Source organism: Haplochromis burtoni, unplaced genomic scaffold (genome assembly GCF_018398535.1).
Source record: "Haplochromis burtoni strain Fernald_Lab_line unplaced genomic scaffold, NCSU_Asbu1 Contig_279, whole genome shotgun sequence".
Classification (NCBI taxonomy): Eukaryota; Metazoa; Chordata; class Actinopteri; order Cichliformes; family Cichlidae; genus Haplochromis; species Haplochromis burtoni.
Window position 1 is genome coordinate 524,270 of NW_024582640.1, and position 26,510 is coordinate 550,779.

The 26,510-nt window shown below is 39.9% G+C and overlaps 1 protein-coding gene across 2 annotated transcripts; it reads left to right on the plus strand.

The window, feature by feature from the left end:
* On the plus strand, positions 1-26,066 carry chrnb1 (cholinergic receptor, nicotinic, beta 1 (muscle)). 2 transcript variants are annotated; one of them, XM_005940218.2, is made up of 11 exons: positions 1-250; positions 3,155-3,288; positions 7,810-7,854; positions 8,371-8,480; positions 10,408-10,516; positions 10,618-10,762; positions 10,952-11,137; positions 13,213-13,436; positions 19,174-19,349; positions 24,234-24,381; positions 24,917-26,066. In XM_005940218.2, the coding sequence occupies exons 1-11, from the start codon at positions 190-192 to the stop codon at positions 25,061-25,063; spliced, it is 1,485 nt and encodes a 494-aa protein (XP_005940280.1). In that variant the 5' UTR covers positions 1-189; the 3' UTR covers positions 25,064-26,066. The 2 variants fall into 2 exon arrangements, with proteins under 2 accessions (XP_005940280.1, XP_005940281.1); XM_005940219.2 differs by lacking the exon at positions 7,810-7,854.
* The last annotated feature ends 444 nt before the right edge of the window (positions 26,067-26,510 follow it).

Sequence of the window (26,510 nt, forward strand, 5' to 3'; positions counted from 1 at the left end):
CACAGCAGCTGGCATGGCTGCTTGACTGACAGACAACAACAGTACAAACTGAGTACTGACCAAGTCAAAGTTTAGCTGTAGAGTTCCAGTGAGCTGAACTGGTAAAGAAAGATAAGCAGGGAAGAAGTTTGATTCACTCATTCAAGATCTATTTCCGGGGAGGACAAGAGTTTGGTTTTGGGCCTCATCATGAAAAGCCTGGATCTGTTCCTGCTGGCATGTTGCTTATACAGCCTGAGCACATTGGGAGGTAAGTACAGGCTGACACAGTATACTCATGTAACAAAGCGTTAGTTGTCATGCAAGGCCAACATGAATACTCGTGTAGTATCTAATGTAGAATAAGATCATAGAATGGAAAGTACCAGAAAAGAACAAATTCAAAATAGAAAACTTTACAGTAATACTTGAGAATATGATTTCTCTGACACAATGTCAGTTCCTATTGGAATACTGTACAATAAAAATGTTTTATTAGTACGTTTCAATGTAGGCTAGACATTAATACAGGCCCAGCAGTTTATGTGTTTTCTTCTGCTCATGTTTCTTTAGCTTATCAATCTGGTTTGAGTGTTTAATGTCTTTTCCCATGGGCTAATTTAGAAAATGGCAGAAATCACAGTGAGTCATTTATCAAGAGAGACATGTAGCATATCGTGTTGGTGTAACTGTGTAAAGAGCACAGAAAGAGCACAGAAACATGGTCATTAAACATAAAAATGAGAACCTTCAGTGGCTCTGTGAGGCTGTACCTCTTTGATCTGTTAACATTAGCATGCTAGCATTTGAAAAGCAGACAATATAAAAGATGGATGTGGCTATTGTGATGTCGCTCACTGGTTTCTGAAGTCCCAATTTGAAACATTGAGCTAAACATTACTTCCCTCTTGGTTGCAATAAATGTTAAAAGATGTAAGAGTTTATTTCCAGATTGACAACAGGAGGAGGCTAGTCTTCGGTTGATTGGTGAGGGAGGAAAACTGTGAGAAGTGTTGTGGAGCAGCATGTAATGGAATGTACTCAGATAGCAACAAACGTTTGCAAACCTCTTTGGGCCACAACAAGTCGTGAATGACGGCATTGGCTCATCGGGTAAGTCTGACTGCCTTTAGTCACAGGGTTACCTTTGGTGGGTCGCATGCAGGTACTGTTGCAGGTATGTTGTAGCTTTTGGGCCACATTACACTTCTTGTAGCCCATGTTAGGTCCCTTCAAGAACTTTGGCTCATACGAGTTTACCATTACTGTACAGTAATCGTGCTGTGCGTTCTGGAAGTAGCCCTAATTAGGCCAAGACGTGTCTGCTATTGAGACAAGTGACAAACTTATTTCATTAGCAGACAGGAGCTGATGTACAGCTAAAGTTGATGAGTTTAGAGGATCGAGGTGCGGCATCCACACGAGCTCCAGAGTGACAAACGTGGCATACAGGGACAGTTAAGCACAGGGATTATATCACGTAGGGAGCCATGACAGATTTATGATATGTATCTCTCATTCAAATTGCATCTCATGGCATCAACAAACTAATAAAACTCACTAATGAATTTATGCCGAAGACATTTTTGAAAGATAACAAGAAATGATGAAATAGCGAAACAAAATACCTGTAACACAATGGCAGATTTCATCTTTAAGGACTTGTGTTCACAGCAGTTATAAACTAAAGAAAATACGATCAGAGACACGACAGTCGCAGAGAATCACAGCCAGTTAAGTTGAACACATTTCTTCAGAGAAATCAATAACTTCATTTTTTCATACAACTTATTTGGTAAGTTGCCCAGTGGTTACTGGACAGTGCGCTCAAACCACTCTGAGAAGGATGTAGTGTATACTGAACTTTATTGCAGTCAGTTTCAATTTTAAACCATGTTTATCACTGCTGAGCCACTACTCACTCGGTGAGTTTATGAGAAAAAAGCTGAATAACTGGGTCTTTTCAAGCAGATACTCACATATTCTCTCCAAAAAAGAAAAATATAGTACAAAATCTTTTTAATTTTAACTGGTTATACAACCATCCAGTATTTTAGTTTTAGCTAATTCTTTAGTCAGTCTTGTTATTTACCAAGTGATCTCAGCTGGGTAGTGAGATAAAAAATGCTAAATTCTGGCCTTCGATAGTCACCTCCCGTTCCATCAGCAGCCATGCTTCCTTGTGCCTAGCTAATGGGGTGCCTTGCTGGGTGATCGTCATCATTTATTCCTGTCAGGTCAGATCCTGCTGGGGCCACAGCAATGCCAGACGTGATGAATGCTGCGTCACAAGAGCTGCTGATTATAAATGCTTCTAACCTTCCAACACCAAGGAGGAAAATGTTGCAAGTAAATCAGGGATTACGCATGAAAATGCAATGGAATGCAAGTGTTTGAGTAGGTTTGCGATTATGGAGACCTGAAGCGAAACATTTAGCATTGATATAAAAACAGGACCTTAGAACCTCAGGAACTTATTTGAAATACATGTCTTTTACTTGTTTTAATTAGAGAAAATAATGTGGGAATGCACTACTACTACTTCACATGGTAAGCCAATCCATCTGTCAATCCTGAATTCCACTTAAAGCAGTCTATCCACATCCAATAGCAGTACAGCTTTTCTGACTGAAAGGTCTGACTGATTGATTCTGGACTTGAAGGTGGTAATTGTCATCTAGTCACTTTTTTGGGGGTGTCATTGGTCAGTGAAGTCAACAGCATAGCATAATTTGCAAAAAGCAGAAGGACATAGAGCTGACCTTTCACCCCTTGGCTGGACCTAGGAAATTGGTCTGTAAAAGCAGTTAACAGAATTTTTGGTATTAAACAATCAGGAACTTTACATTGAAACATTATAGTGATCATCAAAATGAATAATCAATAAATTTTTTATCAAACATCCACTTGTTCCACACTATTGACTTCGGTATTGAGACAGTCGTCGATTGATTATATTTTGATGCACAGCACAGCTTGCTCGGCGACACAGTGTCACCAGTGTGTATCTAGTGAGTGAACTCCTTTATTAATTCAGTGCATCAATGCAGTCAGCAGCTGCTGAGGCTTTTGGAGGGACATATCTAGCTAAATCTGAGTGAATGACTAGCAATTATTAAAGGACTTCAGTTTGAAGCCTGCCATCACAACTGACCTCTGTCAATGTGTATTACAGGTGCAACTGAATCAGAGAATACTCTGATGAAGAGCCTCTTTTCCAAATACAACCTTAAGGTCCGACCAGCTCGTACCCCTGAAGAGAGGGTGGTGGTTCGCGTGGGCATGATCCTCACATCCTTCGTCGGACTGGTGAGGCCCAAAACCCCAACACAAAAGTACACACAGTAAACAGCAGGTCACTGCAGATTAAAAAAAATCTAAATTCTAGCATAGTAGAATAAATTTAAACAAGGGCTGATTCTAATGGATTATAAGCCAGGTCTCCATCGACCCCTTTCGAGAACCCAGGACTGACTGTAACCCAGCATGATGTAACAGAAGTTTTGACCAGTTTAATGCTGATTCCCAATCACCAAAATGTTTGCCATTAGCTGACAATTCACAAGAACAGTCGCCTTAAGGTGCTTTATGTTGTAAGGTAAAGACCCTACAGCATTTGGGAGAAAACCTTAACAAACTATGACTGCCTATGAACATCTGCTTTGTGACAGTGATCAGAAAAAACTCCCTTTTAACAGGAAGAAACCACTCCCAACCACCTGTCTTATAAGTAAGACTGCAGTCTGAACAAAATGAAGAGAGCAAAGCACTCCGTTGGCTAATACGTTATGAGGTCATGAAGATACAATGGAGCTTAATTATTTAAGGAACTATATATGAGAAGGATTTTACTTCTAGGCTGGATTTAGCAGAAATCCAATGAAGAGAAGTTAATACTAGACGCTGTTACTGCTCTTTATGCAGTGTTCTGAATCGACTGACGGCTTTTCAGAGAGCTTGTAGAACAGCCTAATCATAAAGAACTGAAACTGTCTAGCCTAGAAGCTACATTCCTTTAATATCTTTTCCAAGATCTGAAAAGATGAATCTGTCATAATCGGACACATCAAAGTCTGTGACCATGCTACAGTAGAGAGACGATGGTTTTTCTGTGGCTTTGCCTCTGAAATGTAAATGTAAAGCTTATCTTCCATATTCTCCACCATGAATGAATCCCAGTGCCATCTGAATTTAAATTCACAACCAGATGGCAAAAATGAGTACTACTACTGAGGTGTAGTGAAGTACTGTATTTTTATTCATTCATGCTGGGAAATAGTGTTTAGTGGCATGCACTGATTGGGCTGCTGCCTGTGTGACTGCATTAAAGGATAAGCCGTACACACACACACTCACACACGGTCACTTTATGAGCTTTTTATTTTCCCCTTTACTCTCTTCTCCTAGGCAATCAAAAACCAACACACATAGTGCATCCACACACCCACACTCCTTACACCTCTACTCAAGGTCACGCTCTCTCTTCCTCTCTCGTCACGTGGATCATCTTAAGTTGTGGAGTTGACCTGTCTTGAAAACTAACCCACTTGGATTCTTAGTTTGACAAGTAACTAGTCCAGCTGGGTAACTGCAGAGTTATTATTAACACTGGGCCTGACGGGTATTGATATGCAGGCAATGACATGTGTGAGGTAGCAAGATGTGTTTGCATGAGGAAGACATCCAACGTTTGCTGCCCCCACTCATGCTTTGGTCCCAGCTGTCCCAGTTGGGGTTTTAAATAGCAGGCCGAGGAGCAGAGAAGCTTAGCCAGAATTCATGACTTGACCTTCACATCATGGGTACAACAGTCCCACAATGCAATATGTCACATTTTGTACATGCAAAAATGCCAGTCATGCAGCAAATCCCCTCATGTCTCTGCCTCTTAGTCCTTTTTGTAAAAGAGTTGTTTAGAGACTACATGTGTCCCCTGCTTGTTAAGCTAAACTAATATCCCAGTGGTTCCAAAAATTCCCAAAACATTAAAAATTCCTCTGCAATAATGTTAACTAGTCCAATAAAAGAAAATTCCAATAAAGTCTTGAAAAAAAAAAATCTGAGTAATATTGTGATTTAGTTAATAATTCATTTAGACACCTTTGTAACAATAAGAGGTCGCGCCTAAACACAAACATAAACTACTCATTCAACCAATAGATTCAACTCCAAACCCTTCTTTCAATAAAGTGGTATTGCCTATCGCTGCACCATCATGTCCCCTGGCCTCAGGGCTGGACTGGGACAAAAAATCGGCCCGGGCATTTTGACTAGAGACCGGCCCACCAGGTATTACAGGAAAAGCCATAAAGCCTTTGAATGAAAACAACGCTGTTGTGACAGTGATGTACAGTCTTGTTGGTATATGTATGATTTCTATACATTTTACATCAGATAAAAACTTTGGTTGTAAGATTCAGATAATTATTTTTAAAAGCGAGACATTTTAAATGAGAATAAGAAAGAAAAGTATTTCTTTGTGCCCCCCTTTCCCTGTTAATGCCCTACCTGCCCCCCTGGCAACACTTTGCTAGACCCGCCCCTGCACAGTTACCAGCTGTCAGCTACTTAGAAAAGGATCCTGGTGTTATTTGTCTCTCAGAAACAGTTCATAACTTCCCTTCAACTCATTCATGTCACCTAAAAGGTAAACCTGTTTCTCCATCACAGCTCTGATGATTCAGTAAGGACATCTCCTGGTTTCATCTTCATGTTTCCCTCTCACCAGATAACCAAACCATATCATGACCAGCAGCTTTACAGCTGTGGCTCCAGCAAACATCAGCTGATACTAGAAATTAATATTAAATAAATTCTAACAACAGCTGATCAAGCTTAAACGTGCTGCTGTTGTTTAGCGCGACATCCGCTGGTTTCCTCTTTCTGGCGCAAAGTGAGCGATAAACAAACAAGAGAGAAAAGCGATCAGCTGATCATGATCAGTTTTCATGATTGAAGTAGCTGTGCAGCATAAACACACAGAATAAATCCAGCTTTGTGTGTTTTTCCATTATAGCTAAAGTACGGGACAAACTGTGTTCCTTCTCAGCTCAATACGAAACGCATAATATTTTCTCTGAATGAGGGACCATTCCATTTTTTAAGGAGCTGTTGGCAACTCTACTAACTAACCTTATGAATAAAATAAAGTTCACTATCAGTAACATCATAGCACCACCCAGCTGTATAGAAACTCCGTCATGCTAGCTAGCTACGCAGTACGAGTTATTGTAACTGACTGTAAAAAGTCAGCACAACGAAAATAAACTCCACCTAAACTTGGTTTATATCTGACCCAGATAGACTGCAGGTCATAACTTCTTACCTGAAGTTCAGTTCACCTGACACTCGGACCGGCGGCTCGCCTCGGGTCTCTCCTCCTCCTGCCTCTCCCTTCCCTCATCCACCTGCTGGCCTCTGTGGAAGCCCCGCCATAGCCACCACCAAACAACTGAGTTATTTTTACACATCACCAGCATCTGGCCAATCCACCACCTCTCATTGTTCATGCCGTTACAAAAACAAAACAAACAAAAAAAAAAACATCGGCCCATAAAAACGAAAAATCAAACGCAAATGCCCGGTATGCCCGATGGCCAGTCCAGCTATGCCTGGCCTGTTGGAACAAATGGTTTTAACTATATAAAGGCGCTTACTACAAAGTTCACCACTGAGTGTATGTCATGGCTGTCTGATCACAGTGATGTAACAAACATTTCCAGAGGCAAAAAATGACACAGGTATTAACATTAACAGTATGAACTACTAAAACTTAACTTTTAACCTGGTTTTAACTTTGAACTGTATGTATTATTTAGATATCTTTTAGACATCACACTGTACTTGCTGTCCTTCCATCAAAAGGTTAAGGCTGAAAGACGAACAAATAAAAAATTTAGAATCACATTGAGGTTTGATTAACCTCAGTAGAATGTATCCTGACTGTGGGGGGAAGTCCATGCAGTATGCACACTCCACACAGAAAGCCCTCAGCTGGCAGCATAGTCTAAACCAGGGGTGGGGAAGTCCAGGCCTCAAGGGCCGGTGTCCTGCAGGTTTTAGATATCCCCCTGGGTCAACACACCTGACTCAAATGATTAGTTCATTACCAGGCTTCTGGAGAACTTCAAGACATGTTGAGGAGGTCATTTTGCCATTTAAATAATCTTTGTTGGATCAAGGACGTATCTAAAAACTGCAGGACCCTTGAGGTCTGGAGATCCCCCACCCCTGGTCTGAACCAAAAACCTTCTTTTTATGAGGCAACAGTGGTAACCAATTCTTGCAATTAAATGCTTGCAACAACCTAAAAACCTAACTTTTCATGCAAATGGAAGGCTTTTCATAGACTGATGATTGACTAACCAGATTTAGTCCATTAAACTGATGGATGGTGTTTGGTGGGAATGGTACTTACAGCACTTTTCTGCTTTTGCTGAGCACTCAAAGTGCTTTCTTATTATAAGCCCCATTCACAAACCTATTTCTACCCCTAAGAGCTGTTTTAAAACCTGTCTTTCACATTTCATTGAATGCTTTGCAAGCAAATTAGGATTCAGTATCTTAACCACAGATACGTTGACATGCACCTTAGAGAAACTGAGGATTGAACCACTGACCTTCTGATTAGTAGACAACCTGCTCTGCCTCCTGTACCACAGCTGCCCTGAATACGATTTCTCAAACTCTCACCACCACAAAACCTGTAATGCCATTAGGGTGTTCTTTGTGCATAACTCTGTATCTGTATCCCTACAAAATGAAAAACGATCTGAAGCAAACAGTTATGAAGTACATACTGAAATGCATATTTTCGCATTTTTATAACAGAATATGAAAAATGAAGAAATGAGCACCACTGTTGTCATGAATCTGGTGAGTCTATTTGCATGCCTGCTCGTCATACTTGCAAATTGAAGTAAATCTTAAGCCGATAGAATGAATTATCCAACAGCTTTCTGAGTGTACTCTAACTGAAAAACTCTTTCACATCACACTGAGCAGCTCATCCGTGACTCCTACTCCAGTGGCAGTATGTTTATTAACACGGGGCCTCGTCTTTCGAGTACAGCTCAGTGCCAATGCACACTGTGCATATAATCAGTAGAACAGTTGGAGTAGTCATAATAGCAGGCAAAATGAAAAAATATGCAAATTGTGTTTTGTTATGCAAGGACAAATGCACAGGGAAGCCATCCCTGTGGAATCTAATTACAGAAGTGGAGAAATGAAAGATAAAGTGATACAATGACAAATTGGTTGCATTTGTTAAAGCAAAGTTTCTGCTTGCTGTCATTTTCTGCTTTAATCCCAACTCTTTTCATGGACTTGTGGATAATAACATCCCTATGTATTAAAAAAAAACAAGCTTTTATAAAAATGTTCAAACAGGAATGGACAGATTATCGGTTGTCATGGAAACCGAAGGAGCACAATGGGATTCAGGTGCTACGCATCCCCTCTGGGAAGGTTTGGCTTCCTGACATCGTCCTCATCAATAAGTAAGTATTAGCATTGCAACTCGCATTAGCATTAGCATCAACGTTAACATTAACAAAGACTTGAAAGGAGAACGTTTTTGATCTCTTTGTACGATTTTTGGATTTGTGTGCAGTGTTTGCAACCTTTTGTACTTACTAATTTACCCCTACCTGAGTGAAATAAACAAGTATTGCCATATAGTAAATATTTTCATATCAAATCCGTATCCATCGTACTATATTGTTTTGAAATTGGACAAATTGCATACCCCTGTAGCTTGTAGCTGCAGGCCACTGGAGACTAGGTGATGGGCCAGGTAAATTATAGTAGTGCTCATGTGTATTGGAAAAACTATATAACACAGCATTAAATTAAAGACTTAGATACTCAGAACAGCAAGTTTAGTCTTTTCCCCATATTGGCTCACGCAGACACGCTCCCATTAACACCACTGTAAATATCCCCACTGCTCCATTCATCAACACTTTATAGGCAATTAAGCAGCATGGCTCCCTAATAACTGAGCTGATAGCACCGCTCAGCTACTTCAGCTTGTGAGGCGTTCATTTGGAACCGCACGGATACACACAAATATGCACGTCCACACAAATGCAAATTTGCGCGTGCTTCTCTTGGGTTGTTCAATGCCGGCCATTTTAGCAGCAGCACTTTCACAGGGACAGATTTTTAGGAGGGCCCGGGGTAAAGACACAAGCTTCTCATTGTTCAATTATCAGAGACATAAAACTCAAACACTGTACACTGACAGAAGGCTAAATCTGTGTCTAATTGACTTGATGTCTTCGTTGTGCATTGTGTTATGAGCCCGACAGCTTAGTATAGGAACAACATTAGCGCTGCACTTACAGTCAAAGTGCCCCATAAAAAGTGTGCAAAGAATCTCCATTTAATGCCAATTACAATGTTTAGATGTGGGGGTGGAGCTAAATGTTCATGTTCTACACAGCCGTGGCTTTGCCTTGTCTGTCTCTTTCTAAGCTTTGTCAGAGGAACTGAGATGATAACAAAACAAAGACTACAACTGAGATGCAAACTTTGATTGCTGCTATTTTGCAACTTTATAACTTAAGTCAGCAGCATGGAGAGTTGTTATTGCTTCAGTACTCTAATAATGCCTTGGTGGTGCAGCTGCAGAACAGAGACACCTCACTGTTTGTCACATTTTAGTTTATGCTGGCTGGATTTCCTCACCAAGCCCTCTCAGCTATCTTTGTAAAAGCAAAGTCACAATAAACCATCCATCTCCAGCACAAAATAGGGGCGGGGGGCGTCTCTGACCTTTACAGAAAAGTGAAACCAAAAAGTCATTCCTTGTTACAGTTTTACTCAATTGCTCAACATTTTTGAAGTTTTCTTAAAAACACATTTTCCAAAGCAGATCATACATGGAGCAAAACACTGTATAAATACAGACCTCTGATAAAGAAAAGAGAACGTTTTCACAGAACTTTGTGGAGTATGTTCTTAGTGCATCTATAGAAATTAAGACAGTAAATAGCAGCCAGATGTTACCAGTCTAATGCAATTGAGGAACTGATCATCAGCAAGTGTCACCGTGTCTCTAAAAAGTAGAAGTTTTGGCAGTTTGCAGGTCTGGAGCATTCAGCTGTGTGTTAACACAATGCCAAGGAGGTAAAACATCAGCAACGATCTTAGAGAAGCAATTGTTGCAACACATATAAGTGAAACTAATGACAAATGCAGGGACTTTCCATCTAAGAAGAGTCTTATTTAACTGTTAGACAACAGAACAAATGCAATTCATTTGATACAATACAATTTGGGCTATGTTTCAAGATATGTTATGGAATTCTGTGATATGTCGCCATCCATAACATACTACAGATTACCTCAACATATAACATGTGATATAGTTTGATTTATTAACCAAAACTGGCTAATTTGTATTTCATGTTTTGTTTTCAGTAATGATGGACAGTTTGATGTGGCCCTGCACGTCCATGTTCAGGTTTACAGTAATGGCAGGGTAACCTGGACTCCCCCTGCTCTGTACTGCAGTTCCTGTGGAGTCAAGGTAATTTTCCACAGATCTACTATGTATTTATCTTCCATCCAGTTTCGTCTAAGCTTGGACGTTGTTTCCGACTCGTTTAAATGCCAGTTTTTTGTGTCTAGGTAACATATTTCCCATTCGACTGGCAGAACTGCACCATGCAGTTTCGCTCTTACACATATGACTCAACAGAAATCGACCTGCAGTATGCCCTGAATTCAAAAGGCAAGGAGATTCGGGAGATCCAGCTGGACGAGTCTTTCAGTGGTGAGCACTCATGACGTGATACATATTCTTAAGTAGAAGTACTTCAGATGTATTTTCATGTTACTGTATATTCAAAGCATCACATTTTTGCATAACCCCTTCTTGTGGTTTGCAAATGTGTTGCTAGTGTAATACGATTACTAAATGCGCTAAAATTAATAGAAATCTAAGCTGTGGATGTTTCTCTAGAGAGTGGTGAGTGGTACGTAAGACACAAGCCAAGCAGGAAGAACACATTTGATGACGAATATGAGGAAATGACTTTTTACCTGATCATCGAGAGGAAGCCTCTGTACTACATCATCAACATCATCATCCCTTGCATCCTGATTACTATCATCGCCATCTTCAACTTCTATCTGCCTCCCGATGCAGGTAAACACTTTACAGAAATTGCTTTCAGATCACTTGATGACTATGAATTAAAGCTCTCTTTATGTGACCACCAGGATCGTAAACAAGCTCCACCTTGATGTAAAACTGCTAATACCATTTCCCAATTGAGTTTGTGTGGTCGGTTTAAAATGGGCAATCAGGCATTTAGCTAATTATAAACGGATCCAATTTCAGATTAGATAGGTGCTTCCCGGAACACAGTTGAATTGATAACCTTTAAAATGAAGGAGGTAGAAAAACAGCTTAGAGCAATCGGCTTGACTCTGTCCTTTCCCTTATACGCTTACCTTTATGTTTGGACAAGCCTGCTCATTGGGTACATTGATTGATTGGGACACACATATGCAAAATACAACCTGAGATATTAAAGTTTGACTTAGCACAAAACCCACAGATGTGCAAATATGCATGAATCTCAATAAGGTACACAGATCGGAACATAACATAACATACTGCATTCCTGCATAGCTGTATTAATATTCATTGACATGATACTGTCATTATGCATTGATGTAGGCATGTATTTTAGTATATAAATATATTAAACATTGATAAAGTTATTATTTTCTTGAACAATGATGTAGGCCTATTTTTAGGAGTTTATAATAGCTATAAAAAGTCATTTTAACACTCTGTAATATTTTTATTTACATTTTTTGGAACGTGTGGGAGAAAAAGTATTGCAGAAAATGTCTGATTAGGATAACTGCTAAACGGATCATAGTTTACTGACCAGTGTATGCTATCTGCTTTGTTCACTGAAAAAACAATCAGGCAAGTGACCTTTAAAAACAACCACTTAGAGTCTTATTGGGATGATCAAGCAAAAGCTTCTTTTTGCTGCTCCCGTATTCACAAGTGGTCGCCACCAGAGATGTATCTGCATATTTGATTGGCGGAACTTTCTGCTGAATCGCCTTCCTGATGCAACCCTCACAGGGATTTGTGTCTCCTACTAGTCTTGAACCAGGGTCATATGAAATGACTGATTTGAACACGCAGTATAGGGACACATAAACAGCACAGGGAATCGTAGGGTTTGTTTTTTTTAATCTCCTCCAGTTTTACATTAATTTTCCAGTGATGCAGAAAGAGATGCTTTGCTTCTCAGTGAGAGGCTTCAAACTGCTCTCTTAACCTACCAGCTCAACCCTTCTGGGCCCTGTACTATGAAGCAAGCTCAGCATACCCAGGATGCCTTTCTGTTATCTGGATTCATTTACCCCAACGCTGACAGTCAGGATAAGCCGTCACACGGAGTTGGTCAGAAACTTGCTAAATTAACCCTGGGTCTTGGTGTAAATCGTTTGCAGCCAACAGAAAGAAATCCATGCATCCATCCACTCGCTTCCGCTTGTCCTTTTCAGGGTCGCGGGGGGCGCTGGAGCCTATCCCAGCTGTCATAGGGTGAGAGGCGGGGTACACCCTGGACAGATCGCCAGTCTGTCGCAGGGCCAACACACAGAAACGGAAATACATTAAATTTAAATAAAAAAGTTGTCTCTAAGAAACCAAGAGACATTAGATGCTACTGGAAAACCTTAAATCTTCCTATTGCATGTGCACAGAGGTCTGAGGGATCTACCAGGACTGGTAACGCAATTCTCTTGGAAAACTAAGTTGATCTCTAATTGGGAAGGAGATTAGGCTCGCAGTATAAATGATCATGTGATGCACCCAGGTAAGACGTGAACCACTTTTGCAGTAGATAAAACTGCGGGTTAACCCCGAAGTTACCTTGGTGATGAAATCTGGCCTCGTAGTACAGGCCTGTGGTCATTTACAAACACAGTTGGTACACAGTTTGTACGTGACCACAGAATGAACTAAAGAGCCAATGCTGTGTCACCCAATCAGCCTCACTTAGAATGGGAGATGAATTTTTCATTAGCATCATTGCTAGTAAATTACATTCACCAGATGCTCCTCGAATCTCAGTGAGTTGAAAATGGAACAAACCTTGGCCCGGTAAAGCTTAATGAGTCGTAACACAGGAACAAGAAATGCGCTGTTTCTGACTTTCCTAAATAATTGTGTTTTTTTTTCTTTGCAAGGTGAGAAGATGGGTTTGTCAATCAATGTGCTGCTCACCCTCACCGTGTTCCTGCTGCTGCTGGCTGATAAGATCCCCGAGACCTCGCTGGGTGTTCCCATCATCGTCAACTACATCATGTTTACCATGGTCCTGGTCACATTCTCTGTCATCCTCAGTGTGGTTGTGCTCAACCTCCACCATCGCTCTCCCAACACCCACATGATGCCAATGTGGGTCCGCAAGGTGAGCGTACATTTCAGGGTCACACAAGCTTAATTTTTGCCTGCTTGGCACATCATCATACAAGAACTCTGAAAGGAAATAATGTCTGTGTCTCTTAAGAAATAGTTTTTGTCTTTCTAGCATGTGTTGTTACAGTGTCTTGCATATATACTGTAGGTTGTTCATTTGTGCCAGAACAGCCCAGAAGCACAAGCAATCTTTCTTTCTGTTGTCAGAGGTTTTGTCAGAATACCACCTTTCATTTGCATTGTGAAAATACGTTAAGGCAAGTCATTAAGTAGCCAGCATGTCTGTGAGGAGAGCTGGAAAGGACAGGGGGATATTGGGAGGCTATGTGATAAATGAAAAAAACTTCTAAACATTGAATTATCTGTCAGCAAGGAAGTAGAGCAAGCGGTAGGTTAGGACCATCAACTCTAATTAGTGTGACCCAAGAGACCATCTATCTATCTATGCAACTCCAAGGTGAGTTGCATTTCCAACTTCAACAAGACTTCAATATGTTATATGTTTTGTTTAAATTACAGTTAAAAAACACCAGATAATTGCAACAAGACATTGCACGAATGCTAAAGAGACTTTAATGTAATGTCCATATTTTTAGACACACATTTTTCCATATGTATTAGAAATTGGTTGAATGTAGTGAATCATATATACAACCAAGCTACACCTACCAACTTCCTTCAAGCATGTCTACTCCTGATAGTCACAGGCCAAGTGATGATCTTTTTAGGACACTTTTATTACAAATTTTAGAAAGTAGATTCAGTCCATTTGCAGGTTGCGTCCAGATCAACAGAATTAACTTTATTTTGTACTCAGTCAGATGGTCATGGAATATATGTCACGACTGGGGCAGCAGCCGTGTGATGTGTGGAAGGAGGACTCAAATGCAGCACTTATTCAGATGTGAGGGTGATTTATTAAGAATACCGAACATAAAGTGGGGATGGCAAAACAGAACTAAGGATGACCTAAACTGGGAGAAACTGAACCAAAGAGTAACAAACCTGAACATGAAGGGAGGACAGCAGGGAGAGCACGCAGGGGATTCACAGAGTAATGCAGAGGCAAACACACACTATAAATACACAGAGGGACACTGGGAAATCACACACACAGGTGGGAGACACAGCTGGACCTGATTAACCTGACGAGACAGGGGAACACTAACACCAGGGACCAACAGGGGGAGCACAAACCCAGAAACCCACTATCTAAAACACAAAACACAAACCATCCAAAACCAGCCCACAAATAATAATGAAAATAATAACAATAAATACACCAAACACAAAATCACTGAGTCACGGACTCAGGATCATGACAGTATAAAAGGCAGAATCTCCAGACTGATCAACAGCTTCCTCATACAAGCTGTTAAAATGTTGAACTCCTGATTAGGATATGTACAGTAAATGCACTACAAGTCAAAAGTTTGGACACATCTTCTCAGTTAATGGTTTTTCTTTATTTTTAACACTTTCTACATTGTAGATACAAACTGAATACATGAAAGATATGAAGCAAGATATATGGAATTATGTAGCAAAGAAAAAAGTGATAAATAACAAAATGTGTTTTATAGTTTAGATTCCTGAAAGCAGCCACTCTTTGCTTTGCTGACAGCGCTGCAAACCCTTGGCCTCGTCTCAGTGAGCTTGATGATGAAGCTGAAATGGTTTTCGGGGTTCATTTGTGGAATTTGTTGGCTTCTTAATGTGTGACCTAAAGCCAATGGAGATGGTTTGGGATGAGATGGACCCCAGAGTGAAGGCAAAAGGACCAACAAGTGCTCAGCATCTCTGGGAACTCCTTCAAGACTGACGACCTCATGAAGCTCATTGAGAGAATGCCACGAGTGTGCAAAGCAAAGGGTGGCTACAGGGTCAGGCTGAGTTCAGACACTAGATTGTACATGAAAAGACCAATCATGAGATGTGGCTCACAGAAAAAGTACTACCTCTACTCCATAGTACCTTTACTTCCCCTTTAGTAAATTAATTGGGGAAAAAAATTTTACTAATTTGATACAAAGAAGCTTATGAGTAACCTGAGGGTTAGGAAGTATATTTCTACATTGTGAACATGCATGAAAACTAAAATCAAGACTCCACCTCAAAAAATTATATTTTACCAGCAGTTGTTAGCATCTTGAAAATGGTCACTGTCTTGTATATTCAAATGGCTAATGGGTCATCATGTTAAAGACTGTGCACCTGAAATACATGAATTAAACTTTGGCATTAATTTGGCTATGAAAGCTGTGTTAGCGTGGGTCGAGGCAGACTACTCAATTAGGTCCACATACTTCTCGACACTTTAAACGTCATGTTATACCATTAACCTCCATCAGTTGCTGTTGCCCCCAGTGTACATTGTGTGAAGCTAATTACAGGCGTAAGTAGCAGCTCTGTGCTTTGGTCCAAGTTCTGTCATGGTTTCAGGGTACATTCACCACAGAAAGGCTCCCACACACTGGGCAGATTTCCGTGGCTTAATTGAACTGCTTGGCGCTGGATTGATGAGGAAAAGGAGGAGCATAGATTCTGTTTCACTCCTACTCGTGGGTAATTAAAGAAACAATAAAATGTGAAAGGAAGACATTTTTGGACGCAAAACATTAGAAAGAAACTAATGATTAATTTTGTATTTATTGTTTCTGTGTTTCAAAAGCCTAATTTAAGGCTGGTCAATCAGCCACTAAAAGAACAAATATTTAAGTTTAAGGAAAAAAACTTCCTGTAATGGCCACCAGTCCTAAAGTGAGTGTGTCTCAGAGAAAATGACCAAATTTATGTAGTAGGCTGTCTAGAGCCTGTTAAATGGTGTTTGTTTCCATATCTGATTTCAATATTAATCCCTATTAATGCTCTTCAGATTTCTGCTACGTATGCTTTTTGTTTAATCCCATTATTGCTTGCTAAAATTTGTTGCACATTTAATATCACAGTTAATTACTGATGCACCTGGTGACACAGCTAACAGTGACACTCCAAATATGGTCATATCCTATCTCAGCATTTCAGCCCGTCTCTAGGTAGACATTAACTGTGCTGCTCTTTATTCCATCCCCATCTTGGTGGCTGAATTCAGTGTTTCGTTTTCTTTCTCCAGACAGTCACTACAGATGACTAGGACACCTCCTCCTTCTGTTCCATCACCAGGTGATGCTTTAGATGCTCTCGAGTGCAGAGCTTACGTCTCTCTGTGGTGTCTGCCCGAGCACCACACACACTCAACAGCAATACTATCAGAGTTTTAGCAGCCATTGCTGAGGAATACGGTCTCTGTAGATGAAGTGCTGCTCTCCGAGGTGCTGTTTCCTCTCTTATTTTCACTGCTCATTGTCAGCCAAGCTGTGGGAAATCAGACAGATGTCACACAGTATCAGTAAGGAAGAAAGTTGAGAGACAATTGGGGATTTTCTGACATTTCTCTGCTTGATCTATTATAATTACTAACAATATTTTGAATGTCTAATTGATAGTGCCATCGTATTATTTCTATGGAGAATGTTCAGAAATGTCCCAGTCAGTCCGTCTGTTTCTTTCGGCATTTCTGACTTGAAATCTCACACATTCCACTTCCACTCTGGCCTGAACAAACTCCTGAGAGAAAGATTTTCCTATAAGTGCTCCATTTTCTTCACCAACGACTGTCTGTGACCATCTACTCTTTACTGCTGCTGTGGGAGTGAACAAAAATAGTAAAGTTTATTAAATTTTATTTAAATTACATTAAAAAAGGACCCTCCATCATGTCTCAGAGCTCTCAGTCAAGTCTATCAGGCTCCTGCGAGTGACTCACTGATGTGCTGCCTCGGACTGAGAGCTAGGAAACATGGCAGAAACAGCAGGTGAAACTGACACATACTGGAAGTTGTATAAAGGCGTGGACGTTTGGTTGTAAATGAACTCAAAATCACTATTAAATTCGCTATTGAGTTTTTGCCAGTTTATGTTCCTCGCCAGGGGGCTATTATTGACATCCATCTGTCAATACTGGTGAGCCAGGAGTTCTTTCACAAAAAGAATATGAAAGCACTTCAAAGAGCAGATAGAGCAGCCATTTACAGCATTTATGATATTGATCAAGGCTAAAGTTCAACCCTGACGTGCTGTTTTATCATTGACTCCCTTGATATTGATATCAAAGGAGCTCCAAGTCCGACAGCTTCTGATGAAGACTCAACGCACTTAATTTTTATCATGTCCTATCAAACAGTTTTTTCTGTTTTAATTACACTCCCTTGTGCCCAGGACAGCCTGAATCCTTTACTGAAGTGCTTCACTGAAGCACACAGACTTATGTACTGTGTTCGAAGAAAACCTCGAAAGGAGACTTTGAAGAACTGGAAAGCATTACCCATTTAGTTTCTCCACCCACATCATTCAGCAGCAACTGCTTTCAAAGGTTATCTTACTGCAAAATTCAATATTTAGAACTATTTGTCATCCCTAATAGGCAAATACAGGGCAAGTGCACTCCAGCTGTCCCCTTAATCATGAAACAAGAATCCAAACAAATGGACTTTTAATGCCAGCAAAGATGATGGATCCATGAGGTGTGAGTGCTAACAAGCTATTGACTGAAAATATATAGCAGATAACCTTCTGTGGTCTTTTTACAGCAAAAGAAATGCACATCTACACATTCATAGATGAAAGTGCTATGAAATGTGTTTTTTAACATCTCGAAACTGCTAAATTCTGAAGATGAGCATAGAGTTTGCTCAGACAGGCCACAAAGTAAAGCCTAGCAACAATTCCAGCAAATGAACCAATCTCAGAGCCAGTCCACAGCATCTGAAGGCTAAGCTGATCTTATATAGGGCGCACTATTTAATCTAGGGAGGGCAGGGATCACCAGATATGCCACAATTAACACAATACTTCATTCATGATTCGGTATTAATGTGACTTTTGCAACATTTTGTGATTTGCTGTGTATTGAAATAACATATATTGCAAGTTATCAACTTTTTCTAGTCCAACTTATGCCCTTAAATTTAAACTAATCAATCAGCCAATCAGAAAAAAGTTATCTTACTTGAAAATGAGATTTTTAAGCATACCAACCAAACACCTGCCAGAAATGTTGCATGTTGGCAATTGCATGCAGTCTTTTTCTGATAATACAGCAATTCACTGTGATAAATTGTAGAAAATCAAATACATGTTAATGTCTACATAGTCAGAAATTCAAATTTAAGTAACTTCCCGCTCCATAGGAATAGGAAATCCCAGTATCACATTTGCAAGCTGCTTTGCCACCGCCTCCAACCCAGCTGCTTCTACATTTATCACTTTATACTTTCCATGTATGTGTGGAAGAGCAGGAAAACCCTAGAACAGAGCCATGCTGAAAAATATGGTAAATGGACTGATTCTTATACAGTGCTTTCCTACTCTCCCGGTGTACTCAAAGCGCTGTATACAACATGCCTATATATAAATGACTGCGCATGGAAACATGGTGTTTCGGCAACCCTGATGAAGGCCACAAGCCGAAAGTGTTGGTCTGCAATTAATGTGGTTCCCTTGTGTTTTAAATGTTGCTGGAGTCTTCACCTCACCAGATCATTGTCCCCCTCCACGCAGTCTTGGAAGTAGGTGAGGTTGTTCCTAAAACCTGGGGATCTCTCCACATGGAAACAGTCTTCTGGCCGAACTGTCTTTAATGGGAATTGTAAAAGTATCTCTGTTCTTCTTTGCCTTTACTCTCCACCTAGATCTTCATCCACATGCTCCCTCCTTACCTGGGCATGCTGCGGCCAAAGGTGGAGACCCCCCTGTCTCTGGAGACCGTACCCCGCCGGGAAAAAAAAGTCACTGCAATTAGCATAGCTTCTGACGAATACTTCATCCGGAAACCTGACTCTTCCATTTTATTTCCCAAACCCAACAGGTAAAGCCAGGCTTATACGTGCACATGCTTGCTCTCGTGGTTGTGAGTGTGCCTGGATTTGGTTTAGCCTGCATGTTTGAAGAAAAAGCAAATGAACCCAGAAACAGCATGTGTGAAGTGGAGCAGGTGAACAGTTGTTGATTCAGGCAAAACCCGGACAGATGGATATGAAGAGATTCCATTCATCATTAGTAGGATGAGAAGCAATCGACTGCTCTTGTCTCTGTTATGTCTTATGGGATTCTTGAAGTGAATCACATACTGGTATATAAGTTTAATTCCATTATATATATATATCATTAGATGCGTTTTCCAAATATTACTTTAGAAACAATACTTGTGCAGTAAAATAAGATCAAATACATTAAGAATAAACAAATTTGATTTGATGTCATGTTGAAATGGATTCAAATATATATCACTTTAGTGTCTACACAACCTTGCACTCATAGAAGTTCAGGTTTCCTCCTTAGCGCTTACCACCTCAACTTAGGACAAATTAAAATTCTGTTATATTTTAGGTGCTTTTTTCACTTTGAATTAAATTCAACAGTGTTTAAAAGCACAGAGCCTCTTGAACAGACAAACACCATATTTAAAGATACCAAATGCTACCATAACAATAGCAGCAGCTGCAGCGCAAGAAGTAATTCCTCTCCTCTTCTGTCACCTATACGTGCACACATTTATTACATTGTGCTGCATAATATATTCTCTCAGTGAGGCCAACGAAATCTATCCAATGTTTTTTGGCTCACAATAAGGAAAAAGAAGAAGAAGAAGAAGAAGAAAGAAGATCCCTGTCCATTAGCTATAAGGGCTTTTCTACACTACCTGAGAACATTTATTCAGAATATGAGAACCATCTCCACATTCTCACATATTTAGAGTCATGTGAAAACGAAGGTACACCCCCTTTCAATTCTAAGGTTCTATATATCAGGACATAATTATAAATGGTTCTAGAAAGATTTAAATAAAAGCTCAGATGACAAAAATACTTCATTTTTTTGTGGCAGTTTTCCTGATGAGAGAATTGAAAAGACAACGTATATAACCACATGTGAAACGCCTGTATCATTCCATAATCCAATACAAGGTTTAACTAACTAAAACAAGAATCGGGTCCAAAAACTATTTTCAGGTTTCTCTATTCCACACAGGGTCAGAAGTCTGCATACAGACTCAAATATATACATACACTCACTTAAATTGTTTAATAAACGGAGATGGAGGTTCCACGTTGTCTTTTAACTTAACAAGGCTCGACTAAAATTTGCAGCTGTTCACTTGGACAAGCCGAGCCAGAAAGGTTTTATGGTCCAATGAGACAAACACTGAGCTATTTGGTACAATGACAGGAGGCATGTTTAGAATAAAGGTGAGGATTTAAAGGTAACACTGTACCAGCTGTGAGGCATGGTGGTGGTAGCATCATGCTCTGGGGCTGGTTTGCTGCCAGTGTTACTGGTTGATTCCACATTAAATGCATTAATTAAGGCTCAAGTTCATATAGTAGGTTATGTCTGAAGCCCTGGTTTCCCCAGCCTCCATCTGTCATTGCTCTTAATAAACTTTTATCACATCACATCTGTTCCTTCTCCTCCTGCATCTCCATTTTCATCTACACTGAGAGATCCAGGCAGTTTGTGTGTGTTTGTATTTAAATGCACTTTACTTCATCCACTATACTTTATGTACTTTTGCTATGCCAAAATATTTGACTAAATGCACTAAAATATCTTCTTTGAAGTCTCATATTGTCACATATTGTATCGATGCCCTTTCTACTGAAGCTTAAACTGTCAAATCATCATTTATGGAGCTGTTGCAAAGAAGGAACAGATTGGCTGTTTAAGATCTCCTTCTGTGAGGTCTTTCTGACCTTTGTTTTATTCAGTGACAGATGTCTGAGCGTCAGTAATGACTACTGCCAAGGTCTTATCTTTATTTAAAGTACTCTGAGATGTTACAATATATATATATATAGCTTTATAAACCCAAACACCTCCACTGAAACTCAGTTTGCAGGTTTACGTCAAAAGTTCCACAGAGGGCTGCCGATGATGTTGAGTAAAGAGCTGGATGCAGGCCAGTGTTGCACAATTTGGCAACAAATTGAATTACAGTAACCCCAGTCTTGATCCTTTGTGCATGAAAATTCTTTGACCTTCCTTAAGTAGTTACATAGGGTGGGGACCTGTATGTCTTCCCAATCAGCCATACGACACTGTCAACTAATGTGCATTCCTGCTGCTCTCACAATACACCATGAAGTTTGCTTCACAGTGTAGCTGTCCCTCAATCTCTACTCCTGGGAGAAATTAGATATGTCTAGAGGGAAAGAATCTTTGCTAAAACAATAATGACCCACCCAAATGGACTCTGACACATTAGAGTCACTGTCTAGGTGAATGAACAGTGAGGGGGGAGGGGCTCTGTTAGAGGAATTTGATGAGACAGCAGTATCTCTCTTGGGTCCACACGTACATTCGCGCGCCTCTCTTAATTGGGTTTAGTGCATGTCTTGGCACCAGACGCAGCCAGTTTTAGTTGAATTAGTCTCCTGAATACTCATTTACTTCTCGCTGATGAAGTGCTGCTTTGAGCCGTACAGGAGGGAAAAGGGAGGAGGGGGTTAAGAGGCCACACTGTGTCTCCCCCTCCCTTTTTCCTTTCTCTCTCAACCTGATAGGACTTCATCCTTCTTAGGTCACAGATTCTTCACCTGCCACACTCGCAGGATGAGCAGCGGTGGCAGCTCTGCGTTGCAAACCTCTAATTTCATGCAAAGAATACCAAGCAGCTGTCTCCTCTGTCCTGCCTGAGAGGTTACCACTTTTAACGTTGTGCTACACTGCCCTCTGGTGGATACCTGCCTATCCTGTCAATCTTTTTGTTTTGTTTTGTTTTTTTTTTGCAATGTTTTTTAAACGAGGTGTTTAATATTTGAGGTGTTTCATAAGAAAAGCAGCTGCTCTGCAAAGAAGTGCTGCCTTTGTAGAGGTCATTGAATGTCAGGTGAAAATCCATAAAGTTTTAGGCTGGAACTTAAGCAATGCTACTTCTCAGAAAAGCACTTCAGCTGTGATGTGCTTGCATGCTGTATGACTTCGTAAGTTCATAGAAGTATAGGAGGTCTTAGTGTGTCTTTCTGCTGAAGGCAACAAGGACATAATTAATGTGCCATTGTTGAAGGACATGCTGCATGATTCCGTGCAAGAATTATTACCGAAAAATTATAGAATGAGTTATGTAATGTAAATGATCAACTGTGTGAAGCAAGACTATATCAGTGTTCAACAAGAAGTCAGAATTCCATCCTCGTGATGATAACAAGTTGAATTCATAAGAAACGGTCTGATCTGAACGGAGGTTTGTGAAATAGCCACGAAAAAGTAAAATGTTTTTATGTTCATGACAATGAATTGTTAAGTTATGGGTTTTTTTCATGGTATTGAGCACATATTTGAAAGTAATACATTCCAGGAGCACACATTTTTGGGGGGTAGAAAAAGAAGGAAAGTGTAAGACTTGTTGTGTTGCTAGTGCGAGAGTGTGCTGATTAACTTAGAAACACGGTCTTTCTCTTGCTTTTAAATCCAGACACATGAGAGCGGACTGATGGAAATAATGCCACAATGCCCATTTTAGTACAATTAACATTTTTGATACTAGACTGACACACTTGCTGTGGTTTGACCAGATGTTAAAGCTGGCTAACATTCATAATTATAGTGCTAGTAGTAACAGGGCATTCACACGTGTACGTTACTTCTTGGCTGGATGGCGGGAGCTCTTGATTTTTAGTTGAGTACATTTACTACCAGATTGTCATAGCAACGGTAACTCATCAATGACAAGGCAGGCTTCAGTTAGCAGTTAGCATGATCTAATCTAACTATATATTACAAATTTTGGTCATATTTAACGACTTGTTTGATCATATTGTTATGGTGCTGATGACGAATTATAATAACAGGCTTGTCTGAGGTTATTGGTGAGAGTCATAAAATTTCATGCATTATTTATTCAAAACAATGTTAAATACCCTTTAACAATAAATTACTCACATCATAAATACATGTATTTAAATATGTAAACTACATATGTATTGATTTGTATAAATATAAAATGTTTTGTAATTGTAAACAATTGTAAAAAAGCATTTTGGATATTTTGTTTTAACTAGTCTGAAAGCAGACATGATAATAATAAAATAAAATAGAATAATAATTGCAAAGTTCAATAATAGTGCCTTCGAAGATTGTATTTTTGCGATGTAACTAACTGACATAACACATTTTTTACTTTCTATGTTTTGAAAATAAAGAAATGAAAAATAACTTGACCTCTAAAGTTAGAACTGTCACGTTAATACAGTATTTATAACTGACAGCAGAGTCACACAGGTACACACAACACCTTTCTACTAGCTTCTCCCAATAACTCCTGGCACCCAGTAGCAGCTGACAGTTGGTAACTAAGGGCAACAACTAAACACAGAAACATGCACACACACACACACACAGAGCAGCTTGGTCAGCATGTGAAGGGCAGCGCCTTGTACAAACTCGCAGAGGGGGACCCGGGGAGCTCCTCTGACCTTCTCATTATTCCTCTGTGGTTGACAGTAGAGTGCAAAGGAGACGCGCAGCCCAGCTCATAAAAGCTGAGCTATTTTACAGCTTTTAATTAGCGTGGGCTGACACCTGCTCACACATCGCTACATTCTGCACGCTCGTGTGCATTTGTTGTCTTTGGGTGTTGACACTCTGTCTTTTTCCTGAATCCGTCCAGACATATATACAGTATTTACCATCACATATTTTGTTTATTATTGATACTTTTCTGTAACATTATTATAATTGTGCTGTCATGAAGGTACCAGCCGGATGGCATATGCACAGACCTGAGGAAGTTCATTGATGGCCCCAGTAGCTACCTTGCACTACCTGATGAGCTCAAGTCAGCCATAGAGGCCATCACATACATAGCCGAGGCTCTGCAGGCTGAAAAAGACTATGAAGCGGTAAGTTTGAATGTTTGAGCACGTTTAACCTTCTAAGATCCACAAGGTCACATCTGGAGTGAAGGGCAGGGTTTGATCATTTCGAGCATTCAACAGATAAAGCTTAATCACTGAATATCTAAGTTGTCTTTAGTGATGACCCCTAACCCTAAGCCCTAAACATAAACCAAGCAAAAGTGTTTTTGTAATGCATATCAGTTAGAATGACAGTTTTCTTTGTCCCCTAATTGTCAAGATTTGAGATGACATTTTTGAGGAGAACAAACATATTATCACAGGGTTAGGGTTGGAGCTATCATTTACTTAAACCTTAGAGCATTAATATGTTTATTGTCCTTCCATTTTTTCTTCCTCTCTACTGTTTATCTGAACAACATGGCTTTATTTCTGACGTTTGTACTGTTGTCTTTTTGTCTCTTGTGTCTGTCTGTCTTTTGCCATTTTCCCACTGTTTTCCTTTCCTTATATTGATTTTCTTTCTATCGTACCCGTTCTTTCTCTTTTTAATCTCCTGTCTTTCGCTGGCCTCTTTTAGCTGAAAGAAGATTGGCAATATGTGGCAATGGTGGTGGACCGGATGTTCCTGTGGATTTTCGTCGTTTTCACCACTGTGGGCACGCTGGCCATCTTCGCTGATGCTAGCTTCAACCATACCCCTACGGACCCCTTCAAGCCCTTCTGAAGCACAGGGGTGTCTGATTTTCATGAGCCATGTTGCTGGAAGTTATGAATCCCTTGATGTACATGTAGAGGAAGACAATTGTAACTGTTAAAATAAGTACAGTTTCCAATGCATTGGCTCATCACAAAACACACAATGCATATGTCCCAGTCTTTTTAAATTATAGCTGTACTAGTACTTAAAGGGCCAGTAACTGACAAACCATATGGATTTTATGGTGTTCTTTTTAGATTTGTCGAATTTTAAACTTTTACTGTGTTTGTTGCATTTGGGAGAAAAGCTTTCAAAACCCCAAATTCATATAATGTACCTTGCAAAACTACGATTAGGGTTATAAGTTAGGATTAAATAAGGTCTATGGTCTAGATAACCCCAACCCTAGCTCCATTCAATATGCAATTTTTGTGTTTATATAATTGCTTTCCAAGTTTTCTCATTATAGAAACAAAGACAATAATCGGACACACAGAATTCAAAAACAGCTGAAAAAAAACCCCAAACAGTTTTGGCTTCAACCAAAATAAATGTCTAGGTTTCCACTGTAAGGACTTGGATACCAGAAAGTTAACAGGGTTACACTCTGTTGCAGACATGGACACACCCATCATCCTATGGTGAAATTTAGTTAATTTGGGCTTTAGCAGACTCAAAGACGCGACTATAAAGGGGCGATAATTTTCATCGATGCTGACTCTACCTGACTCAACCAGAATTTGTAAAAGAAAACAAAGAAAATAACAATTCTGATGTACATCACATGGAAAACTACTTACATTTCACAAGTCTCCAAACTATTTAGTCAGGGTAGGTTTACCTCAGAAGATTAATCTAGCCCAAACCCTTCTCCTAATTCCAGATGTGTTGCCAGTGACAGTTTGTATGTTAAAAATTTAAAATAATTAAAATAACAAAAAATAATAAATGCATTGATGAAATTGCATGAAATGTAACTACTAAACCAATGTTAGCGTACCTTACATGCGTATAAATGCTACAATATAAACTACCAGCGTGGGATTTTTTTATTTTGTTATTAGCTGTAGTAGGGTTTGAAGTGTGGCTCCAGGACTGGGTGTTCATATGTGGTGTTAACACATAAACACCAAGACAAACCAGGCCCTATAATGAGCGTGCTGCAAGCCTATATCAGAATGTGCTGGAGAGTGGCACATGCTTTGCGGTATATTTCTGCAGACACAGTAATCCTCTGCATTTCAGGCATTGGTGTATGTAACGGAGCAGCACACCAACCCCATTCATCTGCTGCACCAACAGCCAATGGAATTCCCAATAATAGAGAAGACTCGTGCCTCTCGGTGCCTCGTTTTGTCTGGACACACGCATGCTGCATGTCCCTTCTACCACACCTGTCCTCTTGGTCTTGTGCTTTCATTTTGCTTTTGTCTTTTAAATAGAGATCTGAGGGGAGAATATCAAAGGCTCCATC